The following is a 21,184-nucleotide window of genomic DNA, read 5'->3' as shown; positions in this document are numbered from 1 at the left end:
GTACTGCTCGAGTGTTTGGAACCCATACAACAGTAGTGTTCAGATATAGCATTAGCAGGGTCCTCCTTGATACAGTCACGTCGTTTAAATATTTGGGCGTAACGTTGGAAAGCGATATGAAATGGAACGAGCATGAGAAGATTGTTACAGGGAAGGAGAATGGTGGACTTCGGTTTTTGAGAGAACTTTGGGAAAGTTTGGTTCATCTGTAAAGGAGACTGCATATAGGACGCTGGTGCAACCTATTCTTGAGTACTGCTCGAGTGTTTGGAACCCATACAACAGTAGTGTTCAGATATAGCATTAGCAGGGTCCTCCTTGATACAGTCACGTCGTTTAAATATTTGGGCGTAACGTTGGAAAGCGATATGAAATGGAACGAGCATGAGAAGATTGTTACAGGGAAGGAGAATGGTGGACTTTAGTTTTTGAGAGAACTTTGGGAAAGTTTGGTTCATCTGTAAAGGAGACTGCATATAGGACGCTGGTGCAACCTATTCTTTAGTACTGCTCGAGTGTTTGGAACCCATACAACAGTAGTGTTCAGATATAGCATTAGCAGGGTCCTCCTTGATACAGTCACGTCGTTTAAATATTTGGGCGTAACGTTGGAAAGCGATATGAAATGGAACGAGCATGAGAAGATTGTTACAGGGAAGGAGAATGGTGGACTTTAGTTTTTGAGAGAACTTTGGGAAAGTTTGGTTCATCTGTAAAGGAGACTGCATATAGGACGCTGGTGCAACCTATTCTTGAGTACTGCTCGAGTGTTTGGAACCCATACAACAGTAGTGTTCAGATATAGCATTAGCAGGGTCCTCCTTGATACAGTCACGTCGTTTAAATATTTGGGCGTAACGTTGGAAAGCGATATGAAATGGAACGAGCATGAGAAGATTGTTACAGGGAAGGAGAATGGTGGACTTCGGTTTTTGAGAGAACTTTGGGAAAGTTTGGTTCATCTGTAAAGGAGACTGCATATAGGACGCTGGTGCAACCTATTCTTGAGTACTGCTCGAGTGTTTGGAACCCATACAACAGTAGTGTTCAGATATAGCATTAGCAGGGTCCTCCTTGATACAGTCACGTCGTTTAAATATTTGGGCGTAACGTTGGAAAGCGATATGAAATGGAACGAGCATGAGAAGATTGTTACAGGGAAGGAGAATGGTGGACTTCGGTTTTTGAGAGAACTTTGGGAAAGTTTGGTTCATCTGTAAAGGAGACTGCATATAGGACGCTGGTGCAACCTATTCTTGAGTACTGCTCGAGTGTTTGGAACCCATACCAGGTCAGATTACACGAAGATATCGAAGCAATTCAGAGGGGGGCTGCTACATTTGTTACCGGTATGTTCGAACAACACGCAACTGTTAGTGAGATGCTTTAAGAATTAAGATGGGAATCCCTGAAGGGAAGGCGCCATTTTTTTCGAGGAACACTATCTAGAAAATTTAGAGAACCAGCATTTGAAGCTGACTCCAGAACCATTTTACTGCCACCAACATACATTTCGCGTAAGGGGCACGAAGATAAAATACGAGAAATTAGGGCCCATACAGAGGCGTATAGACAGTCGCATTTCCCTCGCTCAATTTACGGAAACAGGAAAGGAAATGACTAGCAGTCTTACAGGGTACCCTCCGCCACGCACCGTACGGTACTTCCGGAGTATGTATGTAGATGCAGATGCAGATGTAGAGGCGACGTGTTGACCACAGTCCCTCCAATGCCGCCTCGCAGTGACACTGCAGAAGAGGATGACGCAACCAGGCACCGAAAGGCCAATGTCCTACAAAAAGACCACACCGCCACGGAGTTTACTTCATGGTCACAAAATCAACGTTAGCTGGCATTAGAATACTTCGCGCGTTGCGAAGGAAAGGGTTTATTTGTTCAATTGAACCTTTCGCTAAAAAATCCTCGCACCGTCTTCTTTCATTACATATCAGTATCGGCACTCGCGCAACACTGTTTATCCAGTCAATCTCAAAAGCTACGTCGTGGTCCTGAACTCAAACATCAGTTCACAATACAAAGAAAAGTACAAACAGCAGAAATCGCGTCATCGACATCTTCATTCTTTGGAAACTGAAAAACATTCTGACAAAACTCATGTCACCATTTAGAAAGATTCTCGTCGCGCTCTGTTTGCTGCCGGTAGCATAAATTTAAGACAGGGTCTAAATTACCAATCTTCCCACCGCGTGTTACAGAACGAGGGCACAGAATATTGGCAGCTGCTGGTTATGAGGCCGTCATGTGGAAACGTTCAACCTGTTAGTGCTGGTGCCGGCCGAAGTGGCCGTGCGGTTAAAGGCGCTGCAGTCTGGAACCGCAAGACCGCTACGGTCGCAGGTTCGAATCCTGCCTCGGGCATGGATGTTTGTGATGTCTTTAGGTTAGTTAGGTTTAACTAGTTCTAAGTTCTAGGGGACTAATGACCTTAGCAGTTGAGTCCCATAGTGCTCAGAGCCATTTGTTAGTGCTGGTGTTGTTGCCAGTTCCATCTTTATTATCATTGACAGACACACGTGGACGCACAGTAAACATGAATTCGTCACAGTCACATCACTAATCAGTTACAATGGATACGGAACAGAGTAAGACACCTAAAGGCGCTCACACAAGTTCAGAGCCTCACACTCAACAGTTTTATCCAATAATTCGTGAAGTATGAGAAATAAAGCTATGTGTTCGTGTGACGTAAAATGTGGGGAACTAACTTCACAGACGGGATTCGAATTCATGTTCTGCGTTAAAAGACGGTCAATCTTGCTGTAGTGTCCAGGGGATGTACGACACGCGCTGAAGGGAATATCGTATTGGTTTCGTGCCTACGGCTCAGAAAGACCACGCACAGCCAGTTAACTTCCAGACACACGCAACAGACTTTATACGATAATCAGAAAGATAATGTACGCTATATTGTTCTCTTAGATCCAAAATGAACAACCACGTGCCAGATGCCAGCGGGATAAGGCAAGAAATGTTATCACTTGCCGGAAACCCTGATGAGTGAGTGGTGCGATGTAAACGGAAGAAAATGCCTGGAAAACGAAGTTTTCTGTGCTAATTTTTTTTAGGTGACACGCAGTTTATAATTATAATGAAACAGTTTACAAAGCTGTCACGTATATTCAGAGTGTGAAGTGTAGCATGGTAGCCGTGTGATGTAGGTATGTGAGCATAATATCGTTCTCTTTCAAGGAGAGGATTGCTATCATATTAAATTGAAAGTTTTTAGGAATACTTTGCAGATTTTAGCGCAAATTAACTACGTGAATTGAAACTGCGAAAATAATACTCTGTTTTAGATAAATCCAATCCATATTTTTGTAAACCGAAAATCATGAAGCATTTTATACGCAGATATTCGTTTACCCCTTTAATCTCAACCAGTTTCAAACAAATGGTATTTAGTGTAGATATATGTCTGCTCGATATTGTCAATGCAATGCCCGGAAATTTACAAATCCACACTAATACGTAGCGCCTCGCAGGCGAGCATGCTTTCAAACATCCGTATTTGTACGATTCAATTCATAAACGGTGTTTTGCACAACCAGCATTCTGTGTTACAAATTCCGTTTTCCATTAAGGACGTGACAGTAAATAGAAAGACATCGTATTCATTGTTTTATACAGTCATGCCTCCCAATAATAATGAAACTGGCAGTTCCGTCGAACTATTACTACATCTTGTAATGGAAGATCTGTCGAAAGAAGTAAAAAGAAATACGGATGCTGTACGTCGCCAACTTTTAGAGGCGATTTGCCGTGTCTTTAAACAGATAAATCATATACAGTGATTAAGTGAAGTTAGTGGCTGTGTATTGTGTACAGAACTTTTGTAAGGTTTCTGTAGCTTCGTGCCTCTTACTTCCGTATTAAAAAATTACACATTTGTACGTAGGCTATATTGTTTCGCCCTCAATACTATGGTCATGCAGACAACGAAGTATTTTATCAAAGGCAACGGTCGCATGAATGTGTCTCTACAACAGGAAAGCGTGTATACAGTCTTCAGATAAACGACTTAAGGATAAGGTAATTTCACTGTAATTCAATGCCACTTTCATTACTACGATCTCAAGATTCTTCCACAGAAAATTCTTTTAGATGCTTTATCTTGTTTCGGTTTGCAGCGGCGTGCTTTGAGGAGTGAGGAAAATACAGAGACTGGTGTAATCACGAATGTCCGTAAATGTTTCTATAGTCGACATTATCGTTAAAGGAGAGGCAGCCTTTGTGAACGGGCCACGCAGATATAACATTTTATCTTACGTTAAGGTCGTTTTTGCTGGAGGAAAATGCACTTCCCAGAGGAACAACAAGCAGAAAACTTACAATCGAATTCGCGTTAGATGTTAATATTTTTACAGCATTCTCAAGTACGGAGTGTTAATTTGTTAGCCAGGTTGCTACAGAAGCTGCATGCTAGACATTCCAGGCCATTCCTTACCTGGTAATAACACAGTTGCAAATACTCGTACGGTTTGAGATTTTCAAACTCTTCTTCAATTTCCTTGGACAGATAAGACCTATCCCTGAAATAATTCGGCTTACATTTCATAAGGCACAGAGTTTTCTTTATTTTTTCCTCGTAGAAGTGCAGATCTTCGACATCGGTCTCGAATATATGCGGAGAAGAACGGGCCTTCTCGTCGCAACTCGTCCGGCAGTTTACGATTGTCTGCCTGTAATTTCGGTACTCTGACAACGCCTTTTCCAGATTCGTGACGCAATCGTACCACCTCTCCTCCAGGTAAGCTTCGACGCCGGCCTTGAAGTACTGATCACATGTTTTCTGTTCGTCACTCTCCCCTGCGCTACCGATTAAGTGAACGAGTAGGATGGCGAGAAGACGGCTGCTGCTCATGGTTCTGGCACTGCGCTCCCGCGCCGTTGCAGCGGCCATACTGGAACGTGCGTGGCACAACAGCTGGGCGGGAGCAGTGGTGGGGGCCCAGCTCCCCTCCCCCCCGCCCGGCCAGAAAGCATATCTCGTCTGCCGCTCGCCACCCCACGCTTCCGGCTCTGGCAACGAAAAATTGACCTGTGCCTAGCCGCTGACTAGCAACTACGGCTCCGGTCTTACGTAGCGAGCGGAGCTTAGCGAAGAAATAAGAATTTTTAGCGCGTCGCGCAACAGAAGACAGCCTGAGGCAGTAAGGTAGGTTACTGTTTGACGTCCCGCCCATACTGAGATCAGTAGAGATCACGGCTACTAGAATACCCGGTAGGGGTCACGCAGAGGCAGGCTGTTAGCTGTGACGTCACCGAGAACCGTCTCGTCACTGCCGCACTGCGATGAAACGTACAGTAGGGTAACCAGACGTCACGTATTTTAAGGGACCGTCCCTTATTTAGCCTAAGTGTCCCGCTGTCCCGACAAAATACGTACTGGACATACAGGGTGTCCAGAAAAGGACTCCCTGATTTCAAAATTAAATATCTCGAAAACAAAGATCGACAGAGGAATGCAGTAAACGGTATGTTTATTGTGAAAGCTGTAAGAAGTTTATACAGCAGTTTGAAATAATAGTTACAAAAGCTGCTAACAGATGGCGCTGTAATCGCCATACGTAATGCCTAGTATAAATAGTGATCCGAAGCCCACAGCGATCAGTTCCACTATTGAAACGTGAAAGGAGGTTAGCGTACCGAAGGAAGAGATTAAAACCATGTACTCCATTGAACAACGCGTTTTTCTGGTGCTAGAGTACCACAGGTTAGAAGAGAGTCTTACGGCAACAAGGCGAAGTTTTCAAGCACGATTTAATGTTCCAAAAGGACCCGATGCGAAAACCATTCGTACGCTCTTCGCAAAATTTCAACGAACAGGCAGCGTAACTGATGATCTAGTGGGGCATGTTGGCCGCAAGCAAACCGCAGTTACGCCTGAAAATATCGCCACAGTTTCAGGAATTATTCAGCGAAATCCAATGTCATCCGTCCGTAGAATTGCATCTGAGACTGTTTTGAAGCGTTCCAGCACGCAGAAAATACTGAGAAAGAGCCTACAAATGTTTCCATTCAAAATTCAAACGCACCAGGCCATACCCGTACGAGCTGTGCAACAAAGGGTTGCCTTTGCTAATCAGATGCTCACAATGATTGATAGTGAGGGATTTGATGTTGGCTGCACCTGGTTTACAGATGAAGCACACTTCCACCTGAATGGATACGTGAATAAGCAGAACTGGCGATTTTGGGGTTCCGAAAAGACATATTGGTGTGAAGCGAAACCCCTGTATTCTCCTAAAGTTACTGTGTGGGCTGCAGTATGCAGCAGAGGCATTATTGGCCCTTTTCTCATTCGAGAAACGGTCACTGGTGCACGTTACGCTGCAATTTTGGAACAATTTGACGCCACACAGCAAGCGTCAGAGGATCGACCGGGTACTGAATGGTTTATGCAAGATGGAGCCCGACCACATCGGACCGAACAAGTGTTTCGCTTTCTTGAGGAATACTTCGGGAATCGAGTCATTGCTCTGGAATATCCCAAATTTACTGGTGGAGGCATGGATTGGCCTCCACATTCGCCGGATTTGATTCCCCGTGACTTTTTTTTGTGGGGCACAGTGAAAGACATGGTCTACCCGAAGCATCCCGCCACGCTGGACGAGCTTGAATCGGCGATCTCTGTGGCATGTGAATCCATTTCGGTTGAGACACTACGAAATGTGATGGCGAATTTCATTCTTCGTTTGCGCCACCTCTGTAGTGCCAATGGTGAACATTTTGAAAACATTGTGATGTGATTGTTTGCAAAGATTGTTTTCATACAATTATTTCACTTATGTATGCTGATATGAGCTGTACAGCGTACAGCGCCATCTGTTAGCAGCTTTTGTAACTATTATTTCAAACTGCTGAATAAACTTCTTACAGCTTTCACAATAAACATGCCGTTTACTGCATTACTCTATCGATCTTTGTTTTCGAGATATTTAATTTTGAAATCAGGGAGTCCTTTTCTGGACACCCTGTATATAGTCCCGTTTTTCATTAACCATTCTGTGTATTTAGAAACATAATTTTTAAGTAGCGTGTAGCATAACCAAATGAAGAGCAAATGTGGTCGTACCCGAAGATAAAACCAGTGTGAACGAGGTCTATCATTTTCAACTTCGCCGGCCGCGGTGGTCTCGCGGTTCTAGGCGCTCAGCCCGGAACCGCGCCACTGCTACGGTCGCAGGTTCGAATCCTGCCTCGGGCATGGATGTGTGTGATGTCCTTAGGTTAGTTAGGTTTAAGTAGTTCTAAGTTCTAGGGGACTGATAACCACCGAAGTTAAGTCCCATAGTGCTCAGAGCCATTTGAACCATTTTAAACTTCCTGCAGGAATTCGAGCTCGTTACTGCGTTTGTGCTAGCTCTACCTTGCACTGATTCTACTACAGAAAGCCTGTTTTCGATCACAAATGATTTATGAATTGATGAAAAGAACGTGTTTAATGTTGAAGCTGTTAAGGAATCAGTTATAACTAAGATTATTTTTGAAGATACGTCATGTGTTGATTTTTATAAAATTCCATTCGAAAATTTCAAACATCTGAATGACTTTCATTCTTCAGTAAAATATAACAAAGAAGATTATTCAGAAATTATTCGCGGCGATACTTACAGACCAATAACTGACATCGAAAAATAAGTGAAATATGTAAAAAATAATCATTTTCTACCCTAGTTAAAGACATTGTTATATTTGAGAGCTATATTGTGTTTGCTATAAATATGCAGTAAAGGAAGCAGGCAAAAAGGAATACAAACGTGTCAAAAATGAGATCGACAGGAAGTGCAAAATGGCTAAGCAGGGATGGCTAGAGGACAAATGCAAGGATGTAGAGGCTTATCTCACCAGGGGTAAGATAGATTCTGCCTATGGGACAATTAAAGAGACCTTTCGAGAAAAGAGAACCACTTGTATGAATATCAAGAGCTCAGATGGAAACCCAGTCCTAAGCAAAGAAGGGAAAGCAGAAAGGTGGAAGGAGTATATAGTGGGTCTATACAAGGGCAATATACTTGAGGACAATATATGCAAATGGAAGAGGATGTAGATGAAGATGAAAGGGGAGATATGATACAGCGTGAAGAGTTTGACAGAGCACCTGAGTCGAAACAAGGCCCCGGGAGTAGACAACATTCCATTAGAACTACTGACAGCCTTGGGAGAGCCAGTCCTGACAAAACTCTACCATCTGGTGAGCAAGATATATGAGACAGGCGAAATGCCCTCAGACTTCAAGAAGAAATTCAAATCCCAGAGAAAGCAGGTGTTGACAGATGCGAAAATTACCGAACTATCAGTTTAATAAGTCACGGCTGCAAAATACTAACGCGAATTCTTTACTGACGACTGGAAAAACTAGTCGAAGCCGACCTCGGGGAAGATCAGTTTGGATTCGGTAGAAATATTGGAACACGTGAGGCAATACTGAGGCTACGACTTATCTTAGAAGAGAGATTAAGGAAAGGCAAACCTACGTTTCTAGCATTTGTAGACTTAGAGAAAGCTTTTGACAATATTGACTGGAATACTCTCTTTCAAATTCCGAAGGTAGCAGGGGTAAAATACAGGGAGCGAAAGGCTATTTACAATTTGTACAGAAACCAGATGGCAGTTATAAGAGTCGAGGGACACGAAAGGGAAGCAGTGGTTGGGAAGGGAGTGAGACAGGGTTGTAGCCTATCCCCGATGGTATTCAATCTGTATATTGAGCAAGCAGTGTAGGAAACAAAAGAAAAATTCGGAGTAGGTATTAAAATCCATGGAGAAGAAATAAAAACTTTGTGGTTCGCCGATGACATTCTAATTCTGTCAGAGACAGCAAAGGACTTGGAAGAGCAGTTGAACGGAATGGATTGTGTCTTGAAAGGAGTATATAAGGTGAACATCAAGAAAAGCAAAACGAGGATAGTTGAATGTAGTCGGATTAAGTCGGATGATGCTGAGGGAATTAGATTAGGAAATGAGACACTTAAAGTAGTAAAGGAGTTTTGCTATTTGGGGAACAAAATAACTGATGATGGTCGAAGTAGAGAGGGTATAAAATGTAGACTGGCAATGGCAAGGAAAGCGTTTCTGAAGAAGAGGAATTTGTTAACATCGAGTATAGATTTAAGTGTCAGGAAGTCGTTTCTGAAAGTATTTGTATGGAGTGTAGCCATGTATGGAAGTGAAACACGGACGATAAATAGTTTGGACAAGAAGAGAATAGAAACTTTTGAAATGTGGTGCTACAGAAGAATGCTGAAGATTAGATGGGTAGATCAAATAACTAATGAGGAGATATTGAATAGGATTGGGGAGAAGAGAAGTTAGTGGCACAACTTGACTAAAGAAGGGATCGGTTGGTAGGACGTGTTCTGAGGCATCAAGGGCTCACCAATTTAGTATTGGAGGGCAGCGTGGAGGGTAAAAATCGTAGAGATGAATACGCTAAGGAGATTCAGAAAGATGTAGGTTGCAGTAGTTACTGGGAGATGAAGAAGCTTGCACAGGATAGAGTAGCATGGAGAGCTGCATCAAACCAGTCTCAGGACTGAAGACCACGACAACATGAAACTTAATTCCTAACTTACTTACTGGTCTGTTGTGGCTAGCACGACTGGCAATCGCGCAGCAAACAATTATTTTTCATCTAAAAACTTGCTCTAAAAAATCCCTCAATCCCCTGATAATAACAGCGTAACTCTGTATTCAATTGCCAATCACTTATAAAAGTTCACACTGCCGTAAAAAACCTCGTTTTTTCTTAGCAATACAATTACAACACAATATGTTATCGCTATAGTGGGCTACTGAACGCTGGTTGGGTTCACTTTGACTTCAGCAGTGCGGCTTGGTACTGCGCATACATCTCGTCATCCTTACCGTGTATTCGACTAGTAGAGACGGAGCACGCACTCGGAATGTTTCAGGGATGGGGAAGGAGCTCGGCCGTGCTCTTCCAAAGGAACCATCCCGGAATTTGGTTGTTGCATGATTCAGTGCAGGGGACCAAACAGCAAGGCCATCGGTCCATTCAGATTAGGGAAGGATGGGGAAGGAAGCCTGCCGTATTCTTTCAAAGGAGCCAACCCGGCATTTGCTGAAGCAATTGAGAGAAATCACGGAAAACTTAGATCAAGATAGCCGGACGCGGGTTTGAACCGTCGTCTTCACGAATGGGAGACCAGTGTGCTAACCACTGCGCCACCACGCTTGGTCCGGAATTTGCCTGGAGTGATTTCGGAAAACCTAAATATGTATGACCAGATGTCGGTTTGAACCATCCTCCTCCAGAATGGGAGACCAGTGTGCTAACCACTGCGCCACCATGGTCGATGAAGACAACCGGATCTTCGTAGCCAACAATTACACCTTATTAGCATGGAACGAATATCTACGAGGGTTGGAACTGTAATAGTGGCAACTATTTATTTACAGCTCGTACAAAATAGATACGTGTTTCAAGTTTTGCTGAACTTCAAAGTAGTCACCAGCATTGTGTATAACCCGCTGCCAACGATGTCGAAGTCGTATGATACTCTTAGGAGTGCTAGTTTTGTTGACAGTTCGAGGGGCGTGATCTATTGCCCGACGAATTTGTAGCAGTTCTGAAGCAAATGCCGTGAAATGTTTCCTTCAGTTTAGAAATCGAGTTGAACTCATGAGGACTTAGGGCAAGGGAGTGCAGTAGGTGGCATAGTACTTAGCAGCCACATCAGTCAAACAAATCAGTAACAGCTTGCACTGTATGTGCTAGAATGTTGTCCTGCAAAATGATAGTCACGTCCTGCAGAAAGTGTCATCACTTCTGTCTCTATGCTGTTCAGTTTTGGAACACAACCTACGACCTGCTTAGAGACAGAAGTGATGACACTTTCTACAGGACGTGACCATCATTTTGCAGGACAACACTCAAGCACATACGGTGCAAGCTGTTACTGATTTGTTTGACTGATGGGGCTGCTAAGTGCTATACCACCTACTGCACTCCTCGTAAGTTCAATTCGATTTCTAAACTGAAGAAAAGACTTCACGGCATTCGTTTGAGAACTGCTACAAATTCGTCTGGCAATAGACCGCGCCGCTCGAACTGTCGACACAACTGGCACTGCTAAGAGTATCCTACAACTTTCACATCGCTGGTAACGGGTTGTACACAGCGCTGGTGACTACTTTGGAGGTCAGTAAAACTTTGAAACACGTATCTATTTTTTACGAGCTGTAAATAAATAGTTGCCACTATTAAAGTTCCAACACTCGTAAATACACTGTGTCTGCGTCCACAGATTTTGTGTCTACACAGTGAATGTACGAATGTGTGAAAACTTAGCGTACCACTTAGCGCGCAAATGGACAAAACATCTGAACTGACATTCAAAATAAATATGAACCTGGCCCTGGAAGGTAGCTAATATTAGGTGCGGATTGTAATAATAATCATTAGAAATGCTGCTGTCACGTAACAAGAATGCATGAATTAATAAAAGTGAAGGTTTGGGATCTATTCTAGAAAGACAAAATAGCTATTTCCTTTTTTTTCTGCATATAATTTATCAACTGAGCTTTCAGGGGTTAAGTGATACACAACAATGACATTCAATTACTTTGGACACTCAGTAACAAAATATTTAACTCTTGGACATATTGAATTGACGATTATAAATCGTTATCTCTACATAAGAAAAAATTTTATCACAAGAAAGAATGATTAAAAATCTTCATCAGCTCATTTACCTCTCTGTTATTGTAGCTGGTCAAAGCACTGAGTTGTTGGAGAATAAATTTACTTTTTGAACCAATAAAAAAACTCTCATGTACTCAATGTGAGAGCAGGTTAGTATTTAAGCTTTTGATATTCAATGGTCAAAGCGTACACAAGTTGGAGTGAGCAAAATCTAGACTCAACATTTACTGTGGCCTAATGCGCGATGGTACTTTACCAAGCTGCATCTGCAACGGCGTTGTTTCCGTGCTGGATCTGAAACGCTAATTCCCTATTCTGGCCTTGACTAAATTCACTCGGTCTCAACTTTCCTGCATTCCGTAAAATGTTAATCTTTCCCTAGTCGAAATAATGGCCATTGTACACTCGCTAAGTGTTGGAGCGACGTGTACAATTTCTTTGCCCGCAAAAATTCCCGCAGGAATTATTAACTACCTCTTTTCTATCTGTCGCCACAATACGTGAAGCTTATTGTCCACACTTTTCAGAAAGCAAAGCTCTCAACGCCCTCGCTACTTTCCACATACTTGTGCAGTTCGACGCGAGACGACAGAGATATCTAGCCATTTTAGTTCTCAAAATGATTTTATTTAATGGGGATCTCACCACCGTGTCGCATCTGCGTCGCCCAGTATGGCTTCAGCCAATCGCCGTCTCGCTAGAGGTGGATTTTATTTTTCTTGCTGGGTCGCAGCCTAGCCCTGTTAATGCCGTGCACTCACTTACCCTCGGTCCCGGCCGTATTTACGTTAAAAGGAATAACGTTGATGACACGAGCTGATTCCAAAATCGTGCTACACAAATTCTCTTCTTCTTGCTTATCACTGGCAGTCAGGCTGCTTAAGATCATTTTTTACATTATCAGTTATGACATTAACAGAAAACGCAACTTTTAAGAAACAGAGCACTGTGAACAGAGAAGTTCTTCGAAAGAAATAACTTGTCACTCTTGAATCAGACTTCCACTGTCTTATACACTGAGATGAAACATGTCATGGGAACCTCGTAATATCGTGTAGGACCTTCTTTTGCCTGGCTTACCGCAAAATTTCTGTGTAGCATGGATTCAACAAGTCGTTCAAAGTCCTCTGCAGAAATATTGAGCCACGCTGCCTGTATGGCCCTCCATAATTGCGAAAGTGTTACAGGTGCACGATTTTCTGCATGAACTGAATTGTCCATTATGTCCCAGGTATGTTGGATGGGATTCATGTCGTGCGATCTCGTTGGCCAAATCATTCGCTCGAATTTTTCAGAATGTTCTTCATACCAATCAGTTTGGCTCTGAGCACTATGGGACTTAACTGCTGAGGTCATCAGTCCCCTAGAACTTAGAACAACTTAAACCTAACTAACCTAAGGACATCACACACATCCATGTCCGAGGACCTATCAGTTTGGCCCAGTGATATGGTGCAGTGACATCCATAAAAATTCCATCGTTGTTTGGGAAATGGCCTCCAAGTAGCCGAACTTAACCAGATGACGCAGTACATTCTATGTAAACATAGTGCACACCATTATGGTAACACCAACAGATTTCACAGACCATATCACTTGGGTCCATAGCGTCGGGTGGTCTATGCCTCACTCGAACCCTGCCAATATCTCTTACCAAAATCGGGACCAGGCCACAGTTTTTCTCTCGTCTAGTCTCCAATCGATATGGTCATGAGCACAGGAGAAACGCTGCAAGCAATGTCGCGCTGTTAGCAAAGGCACTCGCAACTGTCCTAACACATACGTTCATCATACGTCCCATATTTATTTCTGCGGTTATTATTACTTGTCTGTTAACACTGACAACTGTACGCAAAAGCCGCCGCTCTCGGTCGTTATATGAAGGCCGTCAGCCACTGCGTTGTCCACGGTAAGAAATAAGGCCTGAAATTTGGTATTCTTGGCACATTTTTGACGTTGTGGATCTCGGAATATTAACTCCATAAGGATTTCCAAAATGAAATGTCCCATGCGTCTAGCTCCAACCACCACCTCTCGTTCGAAGTCTGTTAATTTACGTCTTGCGGCCATAAGCACGACGGAAATCTTTCCTCATGAATCACGTAAGTACAAATGACAGCTTTGCCAATGCACTGTCCTTTTATACCTTGTGTATTCGATACTACCGCCACCTATATATGTGCATATCACTACCCCATGACATTTGTTATCTCAGTGTACACTTCAGCTCCTTTTTCCTTCAAAAAATGGCTCTGAGCACTATGGGACTCAACTGCTGAGGTCATTAGTCCCCTAGAACTTAGAACTAGTTAAACCTAACTAACCTAAGGACATCACACACATCCATGCCCGAGGCAGGATTCGAACCTGCGACCGTAGCAGTCGCGCGGTTCCGGACTGCGCGCCTAGAACCGCTAGACCACCGCGGCTGGCCTTTTTTCCTTCGATTTCACTTTCGTGCATATGTTTTTTCTCAACACCTCGTCACCGCACTATGAAGAATAGTCTTTTCACTCGTTATTTTATCTGTGAAAGCCACGTTTTGTAAAGTTATTAATCTATATCTGACGTATAGATCTGCGGCTGTAGTTTACCTTCTTCTGTCCTTATTTCATTAAAAAACAATGATGGTACTTCTTGATCTGATCTGTTTGAACTAAGGAAAGCACAAGGAAAACAGTGCCTTGTGTCATCAAGCACAATAACCGTAATTAATTCAAAACTACAACTATTTGTTCCATCGATACAAATACTACGAGGGTTGGAACTTTAATAGTGGCAACTATTTATTTTCAGCTCGTTCAAAATAGGACGTGTTTCAAAGTTTTACTGCCCTTCAGAGTAGTCACCAGCATTGTGTATAACCCGTTGCCAGCGATGTGGACGTTGTAGGATACTCTTAGCAGTGCCAGTTGTGTTGACAGTTCGAGCGGCGCGGTCTATTGCCCGAAGAATTTGTAGCAGTTCTGAAGCGAATACTGTGAAGTGTTTCCTTCAGTTTAGAAATCGAGTTGAACTCACGAGGTCTTAAGTCAGGGGAGTGCAGTAGGTGTTATAGCACTTAGCAGCCCCATCAGTCAAACAAATTAGTAACAGCTTGCACTGTATATGCTTGAGTGTTGTCCTGCAAAATGATGGTCACGTCCTGCAGAAAGTGTCATCACTTACGTCTCTAAGCTGGTCGTAGGTTGTGTTCCAAAAATGAACAGTATAGAGACAGAAGTGATCACACTTTCTCCAGGACCTGACCATCATTTTGCAGGACAATGGTCAAGCACGGACAGTGCAAGCTGTTACTGATTTGTTTGACTGATGGGGCTGCTAAGTGCTATACCATCTACTGCACTCCCCCGACTTAAGCCCTTATGAATTCAACTCGATTTCTAAACTGAAAGCCGGCCGGTGTGGCTGAGCTGTTCTAGGCGCTTCAGTCTGGAACCGCGCGACCGCTACGGTCGCAGGTTCGAATCCTGCCTCGGGCATGGATGTTTGTGATGTCCTTAGGTTGGTTAGGTTTAAGTAGTTCTCAGTTCTAGGGGACCGATGACCTCAGATGTTAAGTCCCATAGTGCTCAGAGCCATTTGAACCATTTTCTAAACTGAAGTAAACACTTCACGGCAGTCACTTCAGAACTGCTACAAATTCGTCGGGCAATAGACGGCGCCGCTCGAACTGTCAACACAACTGACACTGCTAAGACTATCCCAGGACTTCCACATCGCTCGCAACGTGTTATACACAATGCTGGTGACTACTCTGAAGGCCAATAAAACTGTGAAACACGCATCTATTCTGTATGAGTTGTGAATAAATAGTTGCCACTATTAAAGTTCCAACCCTCGTACAGTATTTGACCTTGAGCACTATTCAAAATAATGACAAAAAAGTTTTCTTTTCTTAGGAGTGAATGACTTAGGCTGCTTGCATCTCGTTACTTGACACACGGACGTTATCGCTGGAGTTAATCTAGTTAACCTGCCCTTCTACACCAGACCGTCGTCTGCGCGTCTCGTCATACATGTCAGTGACTTATTGTATTGCTAAATGTGGCATAAATCTTTTTGCCACCGGATGGATTCGCTCGAGCTTCAGATAAACTGTCTCTTATTTTGTGAAGTATTGCATGGAACTGAATTCTGTTGGCAGTGCCAATAACTAGCATGTTTCATCCTATTTCTGTGAAGCCGAAATGACTTATAACGTTCTGATGACCTACACCTCTAGTCTTGGTTACTTCAGTGCTGGCAGAACAGAAACCTTGTATTTTGTTATTACCTTGCGTTTTCATGTGATGCAGGTATGCCCCTGCTTTCAAATACATAATCTATCACGTGACATTATCTAAAGGATAGCACGATCCACGCATTTTCACATTAAGTAACGAAATGGCAGACGCTTTATCCATCTGAGCCATCGCGGGCACAGAGGATAGTGCGTCTGCAGGGACTTATCGCTTGCACGCTCCCCGTGAGATCCACATTCCCAACATGTCCACACCACTATATTCGTAGTGCGCCTAATAGACGGTAACTGTTCTTCCGGGAACAGATACTACCGTCATATATAGTTAAATATGGCTTCCCGGCCATTGACCTTCCTGTGCGAACGCACACGCTATGCCCGAACTCGTACAGGAGTTGGTAGATTAATCTGCCACGAGTAATGAGTATGATGGGCAAACATCTATTAGGCGCACTACGAATGTAGTGGTGTGGACATGTTGGGAATGTGGATCTCACGGGGAGCGTGCAAGGGATAAATCCCTGCAGACGCACTATCCTCTGTGCCCGCGATGGCTCAGATGGATAGAGCGTCTGCCATGTAAGCAGGAGATCCCGGGTTCGAGTCCCGGTCGGGGCACACATTTTCGACATGTCCCCAATGAAGTACATCAACGGCTGTTTGCAGCTAGGGTGTCCATTTAATTATCATTTCATTTCTAGCAAAGCTGCATGGTCATCCACGATAACTGTTCTTCCGGGAACAGATACTACCGCCATATATAGTAAGCCCGAACATCTTTGGAATGTTAGCTCGCAAACATAATAACATTTGTAAACTTGACTGTAGAAACATAGGTTACGCACATATTGTGCACGTCCGTATCAAACGACGTGCGTGTCAACTTCTTTTAATTCCAGTCATGTTAAGTTGAAGTGGATGTAGAAACATAGAACCCTGTAGCTATTTAAAATGTGATTACAACCATGTCTAGGTGACTACGCTAGGATCCAACATCTGTCTCACCTCACAGTACATATGCTACACCTGCCAAACGCCAAACGGGCGCACTACCAGGCCACGCCAGACACCACTGTCACGTAACGAGAGCATGGAACTGATGGACCGGCCAACACTCTATATTGAAGGAATCTTGCTATCTCTGAGATCACAAAAATGGCTCTGAGCACTATGGGACTCAACTGCTGTGGTCATTAGTCCCCTAGAACTTAGAACTACTTAAACCTAACTAACCTAAGGACATCACACACACCCATGCCCGAGGCAGGATTCGAACCTGCGACCGTAGCAGTCCCGCGGTTCCGGACTGCAGCGCCAGAACCGCACGGCCACCGCGGCCGGCTCTGAGATCACATCTCGGTACATCTGTGACATGCACTCACATATGTATTGAATATCGCACTTGGACAATTAGCATTAAGGGTAGAATATTTAAAATACGTAAAGGTAGAATATGCGCTAGTCAAATGTCGCTAATAAAAAATGGTTCAAATGGCTCTGATCAATATGGGACTTAACTTCTGAGGTCATCAGTCCCCTAGAACTTAGAACTACTTAAACCTAAGGACATCACACACACCCATGCCCAAGGCAGGATTCAAACCCGCGGCGCCGGCCGCGGTGGTCTCGCGGTTCTAGGCGCGCAGTCCGGAACCGTGCGACTGCTACGGTCGCAAGTTCGAATCCTGCCTCGGGCATGGATGTGTGTGATGTCCTTAGGTTAGTTAGGTTTAAGTAGTTCTAAGTTCTAGGGGACTAATGACCACAGCAGTTGAGTCCCATAGTGCTCAGAGCCATTTGAACCATTCAAACCCGCGGCGTAGCGGTCGCGCGATTCTAGACTGTAGCGCCTAGACCCGCTCGGTCACTCCGGCCGGCTGTCGTGAATAACATGAAAGGGTCCTGTAGCCACCTTTCATTAGTCCGGTAGCCCATTTTCACTACCATTTCTCTTTCTTTTCCTTGTTTCTCTTTTCTCATAACACTCATAGTGGTGTGATTGAATGAATGTGGTTGTGTGTCACGTTGCTAGACGGTGGCGTAGTCTGCTACAGAAAGTCTGCGATAGTCATACAGATTCAGCAGCAGTTGTACAGAATAGCCAACTCTTGTAGTGGTCAAGTAGGCAAAGAGGTTTGCGCTACTTGTCAGAAATCCACCTGTATTAGGTTGGTGGCGGAAATGGCATCTTTGGGTTTTCCGGGCCACGCAGAGCGTGGAAGAGGCTGGAGAAGAAAAAGGGAGGCAGTCTGCCGCCGGTACTGGAAGTGTCCACAGCTGTGCTCCAGTCGAAGAAGGGTGAGTTAGACTGACCGCGTGGCGCGTTGTTACTTGGCGAGAGGAGAGCTGTTAGCTTTTGGCCTCGCTTTTCAGCTCTGAAAGATTGCTTTGCCTTGTCGCAGCAAGGAATGCAAAACTTTGGCAGATTTTTCTTTTAGAAAATTTCTATAGCAGACTTGGATCCGCCGGAAGAGCGCCACACAAAGGTGTAGATAAGAAGTGAGCACTCGCTCCTGTATGAATGTCTGTTTGTCTTCAACTGTGCCTGTACGAGCTTTTATTTTCCTAAATAGCTTTGCCTTCTCGTAAATTTTCCTTGCTTTATGTATCTTTCGTCCGTGGGGAGCCAACCACGTGGTTGAACATTAGAGTTCGTTGGTCTACCGTCATCACTAACTGTCCGATCTCATGTTTGTTTTAAAGAATGTTAACTGTTCATGATTGTGTGATGTGATATTGTTGCAGCTTGGCCACGATACCTAGAAATTGCGTCTCCACAAACCACGTGGTCACGCGGGTGTACTGCGAAACGTGTACCGTTTCACGAGTTATTGCGATCAGTTTCAGGCAACAGCAATTGTATGAATGATTCATGTTGTGGCGTAACAAGCTACGCCACACTGAGAAGGAAGCCGAAAGGCACGCGTACACACACGCCGACTGGCGTCAAGTCTGGAACAGGATAAGTTATTACTGCTATAAAGAAAATACGTAGCTTTGGAATATACTTAACTTTTAATGCTTCCTTTGGTACATCTCTCTTGACTATACAAATGAGACTCGTAAGATACATGCACTGATACAATTGGCGCCTTGCTAAGTCGTAGCCATTAACTTAGCTGAAGGCTATTCTGTCTCTCGGCAATTGAGAGCAAAGGCTTCGTCAGTATAGTCGCTAGCAACGTCGTCGTACAACTGGGACGAGTTCTCGTACGTCTCTCGAGACCTGCCGTGTGGTGGCGCTCGGTCTGCGATCACACAGTGGCGACACGCGGGTCCGACATGTACTAATGGACCGCGGCCGATTTAAGCTACCACCTAGCAAGTGTGGTGTCTGGCAGTGACACCACAATTCACACCAGTGATTTTAGGTGTAGATTATAACGCTGAATGTATCGATGCTTTTCTTTAATGTTTTAGGAATTAATGTTATCAGGAATTGTGTATATGCCTCACATCCATGTCTTACGAATAAATGATTTTATCTACAATTTTCTCTTGTGTTCCGACGTTACGGTTTTGCACCTAAGCCACTCACCTCGTAGCTTTCCCGTTAGCACATCCAACGCGTTTCCTTACGCACAGGTTCAGTGATTAGTTTCCCCTTTTATTTTAAAACAAATGCTTTAGATTAAATCTTATTTTCAGGTGTGTTGCTGGGAGCTGATCTTATGCACAGTGTTGATGCATTTTCTATTTTATTTTAAATGTTTGATTCTCGTCAACAGAGCATGGGCATGAGCGATATCACGACGTATACATTTCTATGAGTTTTTGGACTGTGATCAGATTAATTTATTTTCCGACTCGGCCAAACCTTTGATTAGTTGTATGGTTAGAGTCGGTGGCGGCCCTAATCTTAACGTAATAACCCGTAGGAACAGGTTAGTCACAAACATACCGTGCAAAACGATCATAATGCAACAAAATCTGAGTCTATCATATAAAGAGGTTGTCAGTTAGGACCTGCATCCAAGGGTGAACCAATATATCTTGTCAAATTAGACAGTATTACATGTAGGAAAACGGAGGAAACTCTAATCCGAACCTTTCCGGCTTAAACACTGTTTTCATTTTATTTTGGTATATGAGAGGCTTCATACATCATCACCATACACATAAAATTTAACACAGTTAAGAGCAACGTACACACTGTATTTAATACTTTGCAGATTATAATATGGCCGAGCGGTTCTGGCGCTACAGTCTGGAACCGCGCGACCAATACGGTCGCAGGTTCGAATCCTGCCTCGGGCATGGATGTGTGTGTTGTCCTTAGGTTAGTTAGGTTTAAGTAGTTCTAAGTTCTAGGGGACTTATGACCTCAGTAGTTGAGTCCCGTAGTCTCAGAGCCATTTTTTTTAGATTATCATAAACACGAAATTACAGTAAAAATCACATTAGAAGTTAACCTGCTCTTCCAAGAAAAAGGCAAAGACATATAAAACGCGATATATTGAAGATACTGTCAGGGTGTTTCGTTATGTGAGTGTATATCTCCAATTTCTCTAGGAAGTTCAATAACGTACTTTTTCCAGCCTTCTGAATAATAGCGATTTTTAGTGACATCATTAACAGAATGTATGCACTCTCTTAAACAAACACTAAATGCTGAGGTATTGTACTCATTAAAAGTAACATGTTCTCTAAACCTCGTTTTGAAATTTCTCCCGATGTGCCTAACCACACATAGTCACTACAGGTTATTTTATTTCGTATATTCCTCATATATCAAATGCCTGACTGTTATCCAAGTTATGTATAATGCGTGATCCTACAGTCTCCTGTGTCCTGAAACCAATTTTCAGTCAAATTTTCAGAAACAAACGACTTATCTTATCGAAAATGTGCCCCAGCTGCCATTGAAGAATGGCTCAATGGCCGACTACGGGTCTGGTAACTAAATATTTTACGTGAAGTTAATGGTGAACAGCAAGACGTCTTAACAAACACTTAAAAGCTGTGAGGTGCCAAACTTAAAAGATATGCACAATATCGCTTGAGTTAGCCTAGTACCAAACAGTGAAAGTGGGGTACTGAGATACTATCAGTGATGGAAAAAGGCAGAATATAGAACTAGAATAAACGAACTGGCTATAATATAGCTGTTTAAAAGCAAAAGAAAACTTCATAAAGGATCTTCTTAATAAAACGTGTATAGCAAACTGCCTAGAAGTGAAACGACAGGAAAAGTGTCTTACAAACGTTTAGAAACTTTAACATTTATTACTTATCGAATATATATACATAAA

The 21,184-nt window shown here is 43.4% G+C and overlaps 1 protein-coding gene and 1 non-coding gene across 2 annotated transcripts in view; one reads left to right on the top strand and one right to left on the bottom strand.

The window, feature by feature from the left end:
* The window catches only part of LOC126249456 (endoplasmic reticulum protein SC65-like), a 472,900-nt gene extending 467,979 nt beyond the window's left edge, over positions 1–4,921 (bottom strand). The window contains exon 1 of the mRNA XM_049951109.1: positions 4,466–4,921. Coding sequence (XP_049807066.1) covers positions 4,466–4,921 — 456 coding nt within the window. The remainder of the gene's footprint in view (positions 1–4,465) is intronic.
* An 11,554-nt stretch (positions 4,922–16,475) lies between these two features.
* Positions 16,476–16,550, top strand: Trnat-ugu (transfer RNA threonine (anticodon UGU)). The gene has a single exon. It is a non-coding gene; the product is annotated as a tRNA-Thr (tRNA).
* The last annotated feature ends 4,634 nt before the right edge of the window (positions 16,551–21,184 follow it).

The sequence above is a fragment of the Schistocerca nitens genome, chromosome 3 (assembly GCF_023898315.1).
Source record: "Schistocerca nitens isolate TAMUIC-IGC-003100 chromosome 3, iqSchNite1.1, whole genome shotgun sequence".
In the NCBI taxonomy this organism is placed as follows: domain Eukaryota; kingdom Metazoa; phylum Arthropoda; class Insecta; order Orthoptera; family Acrididae; genus Schistocerca; species Schistocerca nitens.
This window is presented reverse-complemented; position numbering and strand designations above follow the sequence as displayed.